This window comes from Aulonocara stuartgranti (assembly GCF_965226115.1).
Source record: "Aulonocara stuartgranti genome assembly, chromosome: 1".
Classification (NCBI taxonomy): Eukaryota; Metazoa; Chordata; class Actinopteri; order Cichliformes; family Cichlidae; genus Aulonocara; species Aulonocara stuartgranti.
This window is the reverse complement of record NC_138939.1, coordinates 5902693-5918436: the sequence shown is the minus strand read 5'-3', so window position 1 is coordinate 5918436 and position 15744 is coordinate 5902693. Positions and strand designations below refer to the sequence as shown.

The 15744-nt window shown below is 39.0% G+C and overlaps 1 protein-coding gene across 4 annotated transcripts in view; it reads left to right on the top strand.

Moving 5' to 3' along the window:
* phkb (phosphorylase kinase, beta) overlaps positions 1-15744 on the top strand; it is a 107429-nt gene that overhangs the window by 59061 nt on the left and 32624 nt on the right. For all 4 annotated transcript variants that reach the window (XM_082523269.1, XM_082523267.1, XM_082523268.1 and 1 more), the window contains one exon: positions 273-367. In XM_082523269.1, coding sequence (XP_082379395.1) covers positions 273-367 — 95 coding nt within the window. The remainder of the gene's footprint in view (positions 1-272; positions 368-15744) is intronic.

Below are 15744 nucleotides of genomic sequence, written 5' to 3'. Positions count from 1 at the left end.
GACATTAATCTGCAAGTTCACGATTAACTTAAAACTAATATGTTTTCAATAGTTTTTCATTATGAATTATTTTTTGTAACTGTAGCTTAATACGTGTCTCACAATAATCCAAGGACCAAGTGTTTATGTGGGGTTTGTTTTCATTAAGTCTTTATGCGTTTACACTTAGTTACTTGTCAATAGTCGTGCGTCAGTATCCCACAGTATTCCCTACATTTTAATGGTATTCATATCTACCTTTTGTGGTATGTTTGTGTACATTCACTTTTCAGTGGATGAGCTGATCAGTCCCAAAGATATTGATCCAATTCATCGCTATGTGCCACGACAGGACCAGCGCAATGTCAGTATGCGGTACTCCAACCAGGTAAGCTCTGATGTAACTCTATCTGACGATCATCTGTCATCTACAGGCGTTTATTATCAGTACAACATCGGATTCAAGTGCTGAAGTGTTGTAAACTTATACTACCCCCCTGTAAATATGGCTGAAATCAAAGCATTTAAGAGCTTTTAGCCTATGAAGTAATTGCATCTTACACATGATGACAATCCTAATTGTTAGTTTATTCTAGATGTCAAGTAGCTGTAAGTGGAATTTTGCTGTAGATGCAGAAAGTGGGCAGCAAGTGGATTGCTCACTCTGCATTAAAAAAAAGAAAGAAAGAAAAGGACTTCTATATTTGTAATTTCTATCAACTGGGAGGGGAGTAAAAGGAGTGGAAATGTTAGCAGTTGTAATGAAAAATCAAAAGCTGATTGCTGATTGGAATGCACTATATATAATAATAAGAATGTCTCCAGTGGTGATGGTGTTCTCTGCTAGCAGCTTCTCCTCTTGTTTAAAAGTCTACATTTATTCAAATTTAAAACAGATATTTCGATTTTATGATTCTTATCAGGCTTATATCTGGATTCTTTATATAAGCTGCTCCAGGGTTATTCCTGGCATTTTAGATCAACAAACACCTGCATCAGAGGTACATAAACAAAAAGGTGGTAGGTGGGTGGAGGTGGTATTTAAAAAGGCGAGGTCCTCACTAAAGCCACTCTTGTTCCATGCCCACGTATTCACTTTTCAAATCTGGCTGGATTTATATATATTTTTTCCAAAACAATGACAATTGATGATACTGAACAAAACTATTGAGTGTAACTCAGACTAGCTAGAAACACAGTTCTTCACCGCACAGTGTTTAGAGTCTTTTTTTTTGACATGGTTTCAAAATGCAGATATACTGTTCGTGCTCTGGAGTTTGCCTAGTCACATGTGTTACTGAAAACGAGATATCTAAACTGAGCCACACTGTTTCAGTATCAGCGATCTTAGAAATAACCAGGAAATTGTGGGAGAACCATAACTTATCAGAGTTCTACAGATCTTCACTTGCTGATGTTAAGTTTCATATTTCAGGAGGATTACATAAGCTATGACCTCACCTATTGTGCAGTTGCATGTGTCAGCCTCAAAGATGTACAGTAACCTCTCAATGCCAACTATACACCCACCCTTACTCCCGCAAGGCAATTCCCGCATCCTACCTTAAACCATTCACACTACTCAGTCCTGCTTACCACTGTTTGTTATTCATGTGTGGTAAGGTTTTAATTACTATTCATCCATCAACATCTAAACAAGCAGAAACTCTCATCTTATTTTACCTTGCCAAAGGCCAGGCTTGCAGACGAGGATTAAACCCAGTCAATTTTCTCCACAAACTACCTCCCTGAATAGCAATCATGTCTGAGGTTTAATTCTGTATCTGAGATGGCCGGCAGCTCTGTGGATCACACAGATGAAGGGTAGAGATACATACACACTGGAATGATTTTCATTTTCTTTGTTGTACAGCATCCTATTCTGTTGCTGTATGATGAATTGTGTTTTTGAAGCTAGGTCTATAAGACAGTACTAGAACAAGGCACACAAGAGAGGACATATCCTCAGAGGTATGATGAACACTAGACGGGATCAAATAGGTTGCCTGGAAAAAGATCAGCAGACAGAACAGACAGAGAGAAACAAACAGCGAGCCAGAAATGGAAAAGATCATGTCAGAAAAAATCAGCAGAAAATCATTTGTGAAGTGAGAAAATTTTAGAGAGAAATATTTGGTTCTGAGACGAACACGTATATTTTTAACTTTGTGAGGCTCACAAACATTCTTCAACTCAAGGAGGGCCACACTTACTGAAAGTTTTGGACATTTGCAAGCTCTGTGAAGACGTAACTCATCTCTCTTAATTCTGAATAATTGTTAAAGAAGGAAGCTCCCACGCCCATTACACTCCGTTACAGTTTTTGTTTACAACTTGTCTTGTCAGCTAGCAACTGAGTGCAGTTCAGAAGATAAGGGTTTGGTCTACATGTGTTCTTTTATTATGAAAACTGACCTGATGCTTTATGCTGTGTCGTTGTGTCGTTCTGTTGACTTCATCAGGTTAAAGAGGTGGGAAGTCTGGGCTTCTCAGCCCTGAACCCACAACCCAAACTCAGGTACTGCTTTTAGCAGGTATCCAAAAAATTAGGCAGTGGTATGATAGCAAGCATTGGCTTTAGCAATTAGGATCAAGTCGAATCAGTTTCACCAGCTATTATATCAGGAGCCCAAAAGGCGTTCTCCCAATGGAATTCAGGCATTAGTTCCAGCACAGGGCATTCAAGTACTGTGGGTGACAACACAGGTGTATAAAATGTATGTTATTTTCACTCTTTTCAAACACACCTTCAAGCAACAGCATAGCTACTCGGAGTCATTGATCTAAGTCTTGAGCGTTGCTGAACGACTGAAAGCAGATTACTTACTAAGCTCTCTATGATCTTTGCATTTTGGAACAACCGTTGATTTTTAGCTGGGATCAAACAGAGGATTTTAAATATGTGTGTTTGTATTTGTTAATAGGATATCTACATATCAGCATCTTGGATGCAGAGGGATCGTTCTCAAAAGGAAATCAGTATGAGTATGTTTAGCTGGCAGCACTGCTTTTATGAATTCAGTGTTTAAAGAAGTGTGCCTTGTGTGCTAGACTCCTGTTAGGAGTAGGAGTAATGCTCAGAAATGTTCTAACAATAATACTCTTGAAAGTTGATTTGTAGGCAGTGTGAAAGCTTGCTGTGAACCTGGCCTCTGATGGTAGCAGGCACGGCTCTGTGTGAAACCCATCAACAAAAGCCTATCGTATTGAGTTTGATGTTTTCAGTCTCACGCAGTCCAAATAAATGTGTGAATGGTCTTACTTCAACTTTAGTTCTGAGAAACCTGAAGGAAATTCTGGTGTTTTGTGACAATGATGACACACTCATTAAATCCTTTTATGGTTGAAAGAGAGGTTCGAGTTTTGCACAGTAAGGTCATTCAATAGCTGACAGCTTCCTACCTTAACGTAACCGTTTAATTCAATGTGCTAATTTTCATCATAGAACTGCTTCCATAGGTGAGAAATACATGACCTCACCTGTGAGTAGTCACATAGGAATTTATAAAAGGTAATATAATAATAGACAATATTGCAGTGTCATCATACAGCAATCGTCATAAAATGATGATTGCTGTCTGTACATCTGTATCTGAAGGTCAAATAGGAACTCTTTCTTTAGATCATGTAAATTTTCAAGAAGAATTAGCTTTTAAAAAGGCTATAGCATGGGTATAGTCTCCAAGTGTCATAGTTTCCATTTCCCTGTGTGTGCTTGCGTCGACCTGGATCCAACTGATGGAAGTGGTGGAATATGGACATTTCCGAAAGCTGTGAGTGCCTTTCTAACAGTAGCTATTTAACACACAACTAGTTACACAGAGTACTTCATCACTCCTTGGACATTAATGTTTTTCATCTGATATTTTTTATGGTTTTGCTGTCGTTATCATCAAAAATACCTCGTCTTATCTGGTCTAAAGTAGCCATAAGTTGTGATATATACATTTCAAAGACAGATATAATGGACTCTTGAAGGCTGGCTTGTGATGAATATTAAAATTAATTTTGCTTAAAACGTGAAATAATGATATTAATGTTTATACTTGGCCCATTGGGGGTTATGAAAGGAAGCATGACTGACATATAATCACTGTTACAGCCCAAGCAGGCTGTGTGGGTTATCCAGCACTCTCTCTAAGTCGTGTGCCAGCCCTTGTTTCCTGTGGAGCCAATTTCCACTTAGTAATCAGCACTGGCTTAAAACTGGTGTGAGAAGTTTGCCAGCTCAAAGTGTGGGCCAGTGTTGAGCTACCAGTGAGTGGCTTTGTCCTCTTGTAAGCAAGAAGCGTTTTTGTATTTTTCTTTTTAGAATTTTTCATTTCAAGATGTTTTTCCTTTTTGTGCTTTTGTTTTAGGCCTTTGATTGGCATAGCCTAGCTATTTCCCATTTATTAAAATTAGGGCTGCCACGATTTGTCGACTAGTCACGATTACGTCGACTATCAAAATCGTCGACGACTGATTTAATAGTCGACGCATCGTTTGAAGCTTTGTAAGATCACAAAAGACGCAGGAATAAGTAGCAGGATTTAAGAGTGTAATAACGGACTGAAACAGAAGATGGCAGCACTGCATGTACAAGGATGCCAGCTGCCGTTAAACCCCGAAGAAGAAGAAGAAGAAGCAGCAGCTGTGTCCCAGAATTCATAGCGCGGCCCAGCTTAGTTTCCAACAATGGCGGCAGCTAGTTAGTTTTAATATTACTCTTATTATTCTTTCTGGGTCACAAAATAAACGTTTAACATATTTTCAGGCGAGAATGTAGCTGTGTAAACCTCAAATATCGGCTCAGTTTATCAGGACACCACATATTTTCAAAAGCGCTCCGACGTTTTCAGAGACGTCTGTTACCCACTAGCTCGATAGCTAGCCGGGGGCTAGGTCACTAGCGCGGTGAGAACACCGGACTCCCGGCAAATTGTTTTCAAACCCACCGCCGTCTTTCGCTACTCAGGTTAAATATATGAGTCACTTAGATAAATTAAAAATGTTGTTGTTTGGCTTTTTTTTTTTTTGTATTTTATTTGTTCCTGAGTAAATCGGTTTGTCTGAGATTAAAGTTATAGTTTTTACACAGCTGAATAAACGTCAAGCAGACAGCTGATTATCAGAAGTGTGAGATGCTGGAGAATATACTCCGTTGTCCTGTTATATTTTAGATAGCAAGGAGTTTATTAAACTTCACTGAAACAATTGCAAATTTCATTAAAATTGAATAAACTATCATCTTGTCTTTATTTTTAGTTAGCACCTTAAAAGCTTAAAGCTGTAAGCTAATGATAGTTATATAAGAGCATATGCTGCTGGTGCAATAAGCTGTAGTTTTACGTCCAGTGGATGATGATCTGATTAGTCGACTAATCGCATAAATAATCGGTGACTAGTCGACTATCAAAATAATCGTTTGTGGCAGCCCTAATTAAAATACTGTTTTATTTGTGAATCTGCTTTGTTTGACTTTTTCTTTAGTCAGATACTTTATGATAAGTATTCCTCCCTCCCTCCTCCCCACCCTTTTGTTGAGAACATAACATTTGGGCAAATGTTTTCAGACTTAGAAATTCGCAGAATTTTTAGATTAAAAAAAAAAGTCACAGATTTAAGCTAATGTGACAAGCCTGGTAGAAAATAGTTGGTTACTTTTGCAGCTACACACTGAACATTTTAGGTGTACTTGCACTGTGAATGCCATTTACAAAGCTGTGATAAAGATTTGAAAGGAGACAGCATTTCAAACAGGGGTGTTGCAGGTGAAGCAGGTGTTTTGCTCTTCTGTCTGCATATCAGTAAATATGAGAAATCTTTTCAAGCGGTACCACCTGAAAGCTTATGTGAAGAGGATTTTATTTTCCTGTAAGACAGGAATGCCAGGGTTGTTTATTCATGCAGCTGGTGCTAAGCTTAGCGTTTCTTGGGGTCAAATGGCCACAGAATTTGTAGACTTCATCCTCTATTACCATTCATCCTCCACTGCCTCTCACCTTTACTTTTTCTTTCTTATTGCTTTGTAATAAGTCTTGCTGGATCATAATCTTGTGTTCGTTTTGCCCCCCCCCCCCCCCCCCCCTTTTTTTTAAAAATCTCTTCTTTCTTTTTTTCCGCCAACTTACCAGCTTTCTCTCACTCACACCTTTGTTTCCTCAGTATGAAGCTTAGGTATCATGTTGTGTCAGTAAAGAGGCCCAAGATGGGAAGAGGAAAAAAATATGAGTGAGGGGAGAGGAAAAGAAAGAATAAGAAATGTAGTGTATACTGTGTGTGTGTGTGTGTGTGTGTGTGTGTGTGTGAGACAGAGAGTTGTGTGTGTGTATACATGTATCAGCTGTCCAGTTGCTTCTGCATCACCAGCGTCTTGTGTTTGGTCTGCAGGCAGAAAAGACACATGGGCATGCTGAGCTTTCACATGCAGTTAAGGCCTGATTTGTGCACTCCTATTTTCTCTTCTGTGTGTATATAATTCGGTTCTCATAATGTGTCCAAAAACAGAATACCTGTTCTATGCATACATACATACACATATACATACATACAGCCTCTACATATGTCTTTGCATGACATCTCAGTCTCTATATGAAATGTGTGTGTTTTTCTGTGGGTGCAGTTATTTACAGGATTGCGTGTTGGCGTACGTGTGTATTATTCATCGTGCCTTTCCTGCAAATGTTACGCTAACACTTAAAGTCCCTGCATCAATTCATTTCACTGGGGAGAATGAGATGCTGCACCCATGAATAGCCTGCAATGTTGTGCTGTTGGTTCCACATATAAGCTTATGATATGAGTTACCGCAGGGCTTTTTGACATCAGCTCTGACATTCAGTAAAGGTTTAGAAAAGAAAATTATTTGCAAAAGAACTGGGTTGCACTCCCTCGTACAAAATCATATAAAAATACCTGCATGAGGAATTAATGCATCTTTTGAGTCATTTCCACCAAAATATCAGGAATAGTCAATTTTGAGAGACTCAATTTAGAAGCTATTCTAAACAGCAGGATGTTAGAAGCTACATTTAGCTCCTTTGAATTAAGTGCAGAGGGAGATATAGTTGTAATGTAATTTTAACAGTTTCCCCTGAATACAAATGAACATACTTATTTTCTTTATGAGGTTTATTGTCACAGCTTTTTAATCCAGTTCCTACAGAAACCCTGGCTTGAATCCACTACCCTGGAGGAACTTGGATGTGTTGGCGCTTACATGCCACTTGCACTTATATTCATGCATCTTGCTTCAATAGTGGGCACTACAAAGCATCTGTTTTTTTTTATCATCAACCTGAATCTAAGAAATATTATATCATAGATTCCTGTATTATGCATAGGTAAAGAATGATGCATTAAATCTGCATTATGTGTGCACCTGAGCAGGAAGTGGAACGTGGATTTCACTCCAAACAATAAGCTTTTGGATGGTGGAGCTTTGATTTTAGTTGGTGATCGGGATATTCCTATATGCAGCTTTAATGCATTGTTGATGTGCAGGAACCTTTTACTATTGTAGTAAACTAGAAGCCTGTTAAATAGCGTATGAAGCTGTAAAATCAAACTACACAGCTTAAATATGTATGTAAGCCATGTGGCAAGAGGAGAGAAATCAGCAAAAGCGCATTATTACAGTGCTGCTGGCCTCTTGGTGCGCTAATAATAGTTGCAAATAAATTACCAAGATTATTTTCTTAGCTGGAGTCAGTGGATAAGCACAGCTTCCCTTGATATGTAGCAGCTTACAAAAGTTCATCGGTCGACTGTGTGCTGATTTTTTGCATGAGAGAAAAGGCGCTCCCAGGGCTGTGGGGGTGAGTCAGATCAAGCACACCCTGGGGAGCGTGGGGTGACATCCCTCTGACAAACGTGCAATAATACGCAGCAGGCATAGCAATTTGGGGATCCAAGAAGTCATGAATGGCTGTGAAAGTGAATTAGCTGCTTATGTTGCTTGTGTCACACACTTGCTATTAATGTTGTGTCCCTAATGTGCTCAGCTACTCAGGCATCCTTACCACTGTGGCATTCTCTTAGTCTTTTTTATTCTTACTCTGTCTGTATCACTTGTTTCATCTGTCGCTTTGAATTTTGTTCAATTTGCAGTGTGTTCAACTAAACACGCAAATTACATACATTTCTTAAGCACATGCAAAAAGAGCATGTAGCCATCAAAAATAGCAGCTCTGTTATAAAACTCAGGGATCCTTTAGCTTTTGTTAGGCTTCTCTTTTGCATATAGATCCATTCACTTTTTGACACACACACACAAACACACACACACAAACAAACTCACACACACACGCTTGGCCCTATGTGAGAATGAGGTTAATGGAAAAATTGCATTTGTGGTCCACACTGTGGAGGCTGTCAGTCATCAATCAGAGATAAGGCGTGGGTCAAGAGGGGCCCCCAATTGGATACTACAGCAACAAACATGCCTCCTTAGAGGCAGAACGAAAGGAGGTAGAAAAGTAGAGAATGGGTAAGGTTAGAGGGGTCAGAGAGAGGCGAGGGAGTGAGTCTGAAAGAGGTATGGAGGTAAAAAGCAACAGAAAGATTACCTTATTTCATTCTATATATTAAGCATGAAGTTGGCTGAAAACCAACTTGTTAAATCTAATTGGAAAATCTGGGAAATGTAAATCAATAACTTCCAGGGTCCAAACATAAAGCTTCATTAACACAACACCAAGACAGACTTAAGTTGCTCTCTCTGTAGCGTAAGTCCCGCTGAGAATTAACAACCACAGTGTAGCTTGATGCAATGTGTAGCAGCTTTCAGCTCAATATATGCTGCATCTGGTGGAGGCCCAAAATTCAAGCTAACCTCTGTGATATAAAACTTTAGGCAGGTTTGTTTATAATACCAGCTGACTGAAATCTTTCCAAGGTTGCAAAAAATGATTTATATCAAAATGAAAACCTTTGGAAATGTGTCGTTTCTGGAGTTTTTTGGTAATAATTTTATAAAGCTAATAAGAATTTGCCCTCCTTTACAAAGCTGTTGGAACATAAAATATAGGGCATTAATGCACGCATTAACGATGGGATCCAAAAGTGAGATGGAGTTGGGTAATCAACTCTTAGATGAATAAGAAATACACAAGCAACCACATTTGTTTTTTGTTTTTTTTAGCATCACTTTGGTCAGATATTGTTTCCATTGATGATGTTTAGATGTTATATACACACTATTTACATGCCTGCTCTTAGATCTTACATTAAATGTATACGCATGATAGATAGGGCTATATCTATCACATAATCTGTAAACGTGACCGAATATAGTGAACTGGAATCTGAATCTATACCCATCTTAAATACAAAGAAATAAATGAGTGCCATTTAAATATTAAGACAATATATTTAATACAGCTCTGTTTAAATTCATTTTTCTTTCTACACAGTGTGCATGTAGCATTTCTATGAATAGATTTTGTGCAGATAATGAAAAATAAAAGTAGTGGAATAATAGATGACCCCCCCCCCCCCCTTCCCCCCACTTTGGTATATGGTTTGTGGGACATTATAAAGTCATTCTGGTATCACAACATGATAGCCAAGAAGAACACGTAGTAAAAAAGAAAAAGAAAAATCATACTAACACAACAGGAGCGCCATATGGAGTAGATGATTTCATTAAATTTTGTAATGCCAGTCTGCATAGATTTGCATAGTAATAAGAAAACCCATATTTTCAAGAAATTGCTAACTCCTTAATACTTCAAGGCTAACAAGTTCAAAGCACCTCCAGATATGTTGAATCCAAAAGAAAAATATTGTTATGGAAAATCCAACTGGATAATGAAGTTATAGGGTAATGTAATTCTTTATAATGACTCAAGAACAATATATAGTTGAGGCATAAATAACCAATATACCATATGGAGTTGATGATTAAATACTGATTATTTTTGCATGCCTTGTTGCATACATTTGCATGCTAATGAGGTAAAACGGAATTCCTTCCATTTACTTTTTTATTTGCACTTTGGATGAGAAGATACCAGAGCAAACATTCTCTTTTGTAGTGATCATGTCAATCCAAGAGCCTCTAGTTTACAAAATAACTGGCTCTATTTGTCATTGCATAGTCACTATGCAGTTCTTTTTATTCCAGATGAAGCACACAATTTTCTTTTGAGCAAGAAATTGGCTACAGGCTGAATTATTTCAGAACAGCTGTTTTTAGTATAACAGATTTAATACAAAAAGAATAACTGAAGTATCATTCTCATTACTTCTTCATGAATCTGTGTATTTTCCATTGGAGCACAGCACAGGGTGGAGAGGAGAAAATGGCCTTATTTGTATCAGTCAGTTTGCATCAGGTGGCTGTTTTGTGTTTAAATGCATGCCTGCCTTCAAGCACACATTTTATTGAAAGCATGATGTGTATTAGTCCCTTTGCTGAGACAGAAAGGCTACAATATGTGGCAGTGGCATCAACTCGTGGAGCTGTAATACTCTTTTCAATAGCTGTGCTGCAAGATTATAACACAGACGCCTGATGAGATCATTGAAATAGGTATGTGCCTCTAGATTCAGTGGATTCAGAGGTCAGTAGTAGGACACTGTTCAATAATCTACAGATTGGCTCTTTCAGAGGAGCAAAATGACACCTTAAGCAGCATGAAACAGATGGGTATTAGAATCCTTCTGACCCAAGAGTGTACACACATCCACACACACCCAGTCACAATATTTTCCAACATGTGCATCCTTCACTTCATACTATTACCGGTACACACAAACAGAATCACACATTTTTCACGCCAACATGCAAACACTTCCTTCTGTATCTTTTGCCTCACTCGCACCCTGAAACATTCACACACACAAAGACACAGATTGAAAGTGTGCTAAACCCTGCTGTTTGCCAAATGGCCTGGTAGTGGGCAGGAAATGTCGAGCTCAGTGGTCTGTGACAGTAAAAGCCCTGGAGGGATAGCTACTGACCTTAACCTGCAGGGAAATGGACATCACTCACACACACTCATGCACTTTGCATGCATTAACACTTGACACATCACCCGTACTCGGATGCGTCCTCATGCTCATGCCAATATGTGCGCTGCTTTTATGTATTCTCACAATGTGGGTGTCTCTGTGTATCTGTCTTCCTTTGACACACCTCTACTTCTTCTTCTGGGTTACAAGCCGTTCTCTGTGCCAGGGGCCCCATTAGCAATGTCTGATTGGTTTGGCCTGTCGTTTCTTTGTCTAACTGTCAGTGTTGTTGGCCAACTCTGTTGTACAGTGTCTTCGTGTTACAGGTTGCTAATAACACCAAAGAAAAAGCAGACTGGGAGGCTAAACAACCTTGGGTGGAGTAGAAGAAAAAAATCCAACTAGAGATCAAATATTTGAACCTGTGGTGCTCAGTTCATCCAAGCCCTCAATTTAACAAAAGACTGTCTCATCCCTTGTATATCAAGGTATATCAACACTTCCTGCTGCTGCTGCATTCAGAGTGTTAGGTGAGTGTGGGATTTGTGTTTGCAGCAACATGTACTCAGAAGAGGCATCTTGGCATCTATTCTCTGTTTGTTCATAGTTATTCTTGACAGTGTACAAGCCCAGGCTTTACAATAGACGCACTTTTCCCAGTACTCAAATTCTGCTTTAAACCCAAAGAATTCTGACAGCAAACAAAAGATGCCCATTTTTTTAGATTAAACAATTTGCACAACTTTTCTCATTTAAAATAAGTCTTTTGGCATTTTTTTTTCTTTAAATGTCATATGCTTTGTGCACTAAAAAAATACTAATTTTTTTAGTATTTTTTTTATTACTAAAAAAAAAATACTAATTGTTAATATGTGTATGGAAACATTCTTACCCTGCATAAATTATATTAATTTACCATCAGATTTATGAAACATGCCCACTGGCCCATTTGGTTCTTACCACTGTGCATATGTCAGAATCATTCTGACTCAATAGACTAGCACAAAATGTATAGCTTCTACACTATTTGCATGCTATCTAAATATAAAGAAGCATGTTAACAATCAGGTGAGAAACCAGGACAAAATCCAAGTCTGAAGAAACTGAAACAATTGTTTCCAAAGAGAAAGCCAGGAAAGGTAAATGTTTCCACCAGAGAGACTATAAGAAAAACAAGAGAACAGCACAGTGACCTGGTGCAGCTAGTCTGTCATTCCAAGATAAGAAACTAAATACAAGTGAAAAAACAAATCCAGATTTTCCAGCATCTGTAGACTAGTGCCATGAAATTTGTAGTACTAGTAGTGAAATGCTTTAGTACAAAGTATGAGCAAATTCAGGCACTGATTTGTGCATGAAACATTTGAATGCACCAGCCACTCACCGTCTGGTGAGAATGTGTTTTGTTGGTTGCTGATGCAATCCACTCATCTATGACTTCAAGAAAACTTAAGGTCACTCATAGTTTTCTTCTGGAAAACTTTACACCTGAAGAAAACTATGTCTATCAGATAGTATAGGAACTGGTCCCTGGCACTTACTTTCCAATCATGCAGTTTATGAAAGACTGCCCACCTGCAGTGGACTGATGCCCCACAGTTTGAGAACCAATGACCTAATTTGGCACATCTGATCCGCTGCCTTTTGTAAACAGAAGGGTTGAACAGCAGGTGGGTGGTACTTCTGTGCTTATAGTCAGAGCTGTGATCCGGGTAGAAAAAGGAGTAATCTGAAGCCTGAACGTCTGGCTCATAGGAATCACTTACATATACGTTTACCTTATTTTACCTTATAAAATACTCTTTTGCCATCTTTAATATGAACATCCACCATTGTAAGAATATTTATAAGAAAAAGAACATTCAAAAGGTTCCTGCTGAGTTATTCATAGACCATGTTTTGTTATTTTTCCAATGTGGCTGTTGACTACAACATTCATTTTATGTATAGTATCAGTGTGCTAAAATGCAAGGTGTGAGTGAGAAAAGTGGCTCAGTAGTAGCTTTTTTCCCCCTAAAGTTTGCTATCTCGGCTTGGCAAGTGTATTTTGGCTAACACGCGTACGTCTGGAGAGAGGAACAAAAGTACAGGCAGGAGACAGAAAACGTGCTTAGGAAGTTATCTGAGCGAACAAAAATACTACCGCCAAGTCTTCCCTATCTTTTGGCTTGTCTGTCAGTCTGAAACGACCAAACAGAACTAACATAACTGATACATGCAAGACTCAGCCACCAGAGAACAGCACGAGGTCTGTAATTATATGTTGGGAAAGAAGACAAATTACTGATTAAACATAGTAATCTTTTGGACGGAAATTCCCACTGATGAAAGCCTTCCCTCTCATGTGGGCGGAGGAGAGACAGATCACCCAGGGAGCTCCCTATTTGCTCCCCAGCAATAGAAACTAGAAGTTAGAGACCGCTGTGGTCCTGGCAGTAGCATTTTCCCAGGAAGTGTAGAGAGAAAATGAAAGGGAAACAAGATTATAGTAGGAGAACAGGTACACTGTTTAATAAATACAGATAAAGAGATGCAAGCAATTAAAACACAGCCACATTGCATCTGTTGCCACTACCAGATAAACTCCTAAAAGTGTATTGAATATCCTTTGAGACCAAGAAATGTCACCTAAACAGTTCATTAGTAACACGCCTGCTGAAGAAGTTTAAACTTTAGAAGCTCAGTTTTACTTAAAATCACTGTCACATTTTTCTTTTATAATGTAGAAATATATTCAGTAAATCATCAGACTGTCTTTTATCCTAACCTGTGGGTTTCCTTTAAAAGCAATTCCCTAGAGGACACTGGTATCATAATTTTTGAAAAGCAGCATTAATTCTTTATGAATGCCTACAGACGTTGTACCAGTATAACATGATATTAGGAATGTGACTGGATGTTTACAGTTTGTCATCTGTGACAGCGGCATCCTGTGTACGCATTTGAAGGTACACAGAACACAGACTGCAGCTCCCGTAGTGACCTTGGCACTTTACCTTTGCTGGCATGCATAAGAACAGCTGTGCATGCTTTAAGATTTTTAATGATTGCAGATTCCTCTGACTTCACCTTGGCTCTCGCATATGTCTAAATGATTGGATCTAGTTTATATTTATCTTGTTTGCATTTATGCTCTGCTCATCTGGTGACAGGCACAGCAGTGTATTCTGTTTGTCAAGCATTTTAGAGCTTGTGTGTGTGTGTGTGTGTGTGTGTGTGTGTGTGTGTGTGTGGAAGCGATTAAAAACAGCACACATTAGAAACCAAAATGCCCATCTGTTCCCAAAGTTTGTAATTATGCGTGTACGCTGTTGTCTGTCTTTTGTGTGGACATCTGAGTGGAGCCTGGCACAGCGACTGGGAACATATTTGTGTTTCCAGGGTCATTGTCGGCCTGCGTGTGTGCATTAGAACTCATTTAGAATAACGCATGCTGGCAGGATTTGCTAGTTTGTGTTCACGTTTTGTTTTTTGCTTTCTTTTAATGACTTGCAAAGGGGATGGAAGGTTAAGGCATTATCTAGAATTGCATTCACACGAAACGGAGAAAGACAAACATTGCGCGCTTAACTCTGAGACAACGTGTCACCGACAGGAGTTTGATCTTCATATGTGGCTGCATGTATATTTCTTTATTCAATGCGGCACTCATTTCATTATGCTCCTCTGCACACGTACAGGCAGTGGTAATCAGGCCACTTATCTTCCCCAGCCTCCCTGGCTCTTCAGGCATGATATCAAACGGGGCTGCTATGACAAGCAGAGGCTCCTGTAGCTCACACCACGGCTCACCTTTAATATCAATTGATTTTTTTTCCTTCACTCATAAGGATTCCTCCGGCGGAGGATAATATTTCTGAGCTGAGGAACAATGTATCGCTTTCTCAGTCAGTGCGCCTTTGCAATTATAGTGGCCAGCAGCATGCAATTGAATTCTTCACTTGGTTCTCCTCTGTGGAGGTGACTCCACCCTCCTTCACTCCATCTGTTTTCCTCCCTCTCTCTTTTTGTCAGTCTTTCTCTCTACAGGCCTGCTGGTTTCTTTTTCCGCCACATTGTCAGACTGAAAAACATTTCCCTAAATCAAACTCTCGCCTCATCAACTCCTCTTCCTTCTCTTGTGTTCACCTCACATTCTTGTCATGGTCTCATCGTTATTACCACTAGATGACCTTTTGAAATGATCCAACTTTAAAAATGTACACAGGAGACATTTCTCTTTCCCAGACGCTGGATTGAAAATGACTTAGCATTACTTTTATGCCCCCACCCCGCCCCACATATTTCTGCTAAAACCCCTGACACTTTGAAATTCTCTCATCAAAATATGAATCTCAGAGCTGCACAGAGACCAACTTCCCGAGGACGATACAGAGCCTGGAGTCATTCGTCTGTGTAGGGGCATGAAAAGAAGGGATTATATTCCATTCAGATAGTTTTTCTTTCTTTTTTTTGGGGTGGTGGATAAATTCCATTGCTTGCTTTTTAACTTTATGGAAGCCTTTGAATGTTTTGTTCCTTTGTGATGTGATGCTCGCTTGAGGCTGCCTCCCTCGTGCTGCGCTTTGCCAGCCGACACACTGGGAGGGATCTGACCTTGAAATAGCGTCACATCATTTGGTTCAGCAGAGGTGTTTTTTTTTTTTACTCTTAAAGTTTTATATAAATTTTATATAGACTGAGGCTTGAGGAAAACATCGTGTCAATCAATAAATATCCTCATAAGTCACTGTATGTTATAGGCAAATGAAAACAGCTATAAATTCTAGGTTTACATCACCAGAACATTTTTTTTCTCTTTTCAGTCCATCTCCTGCCCACAACTAA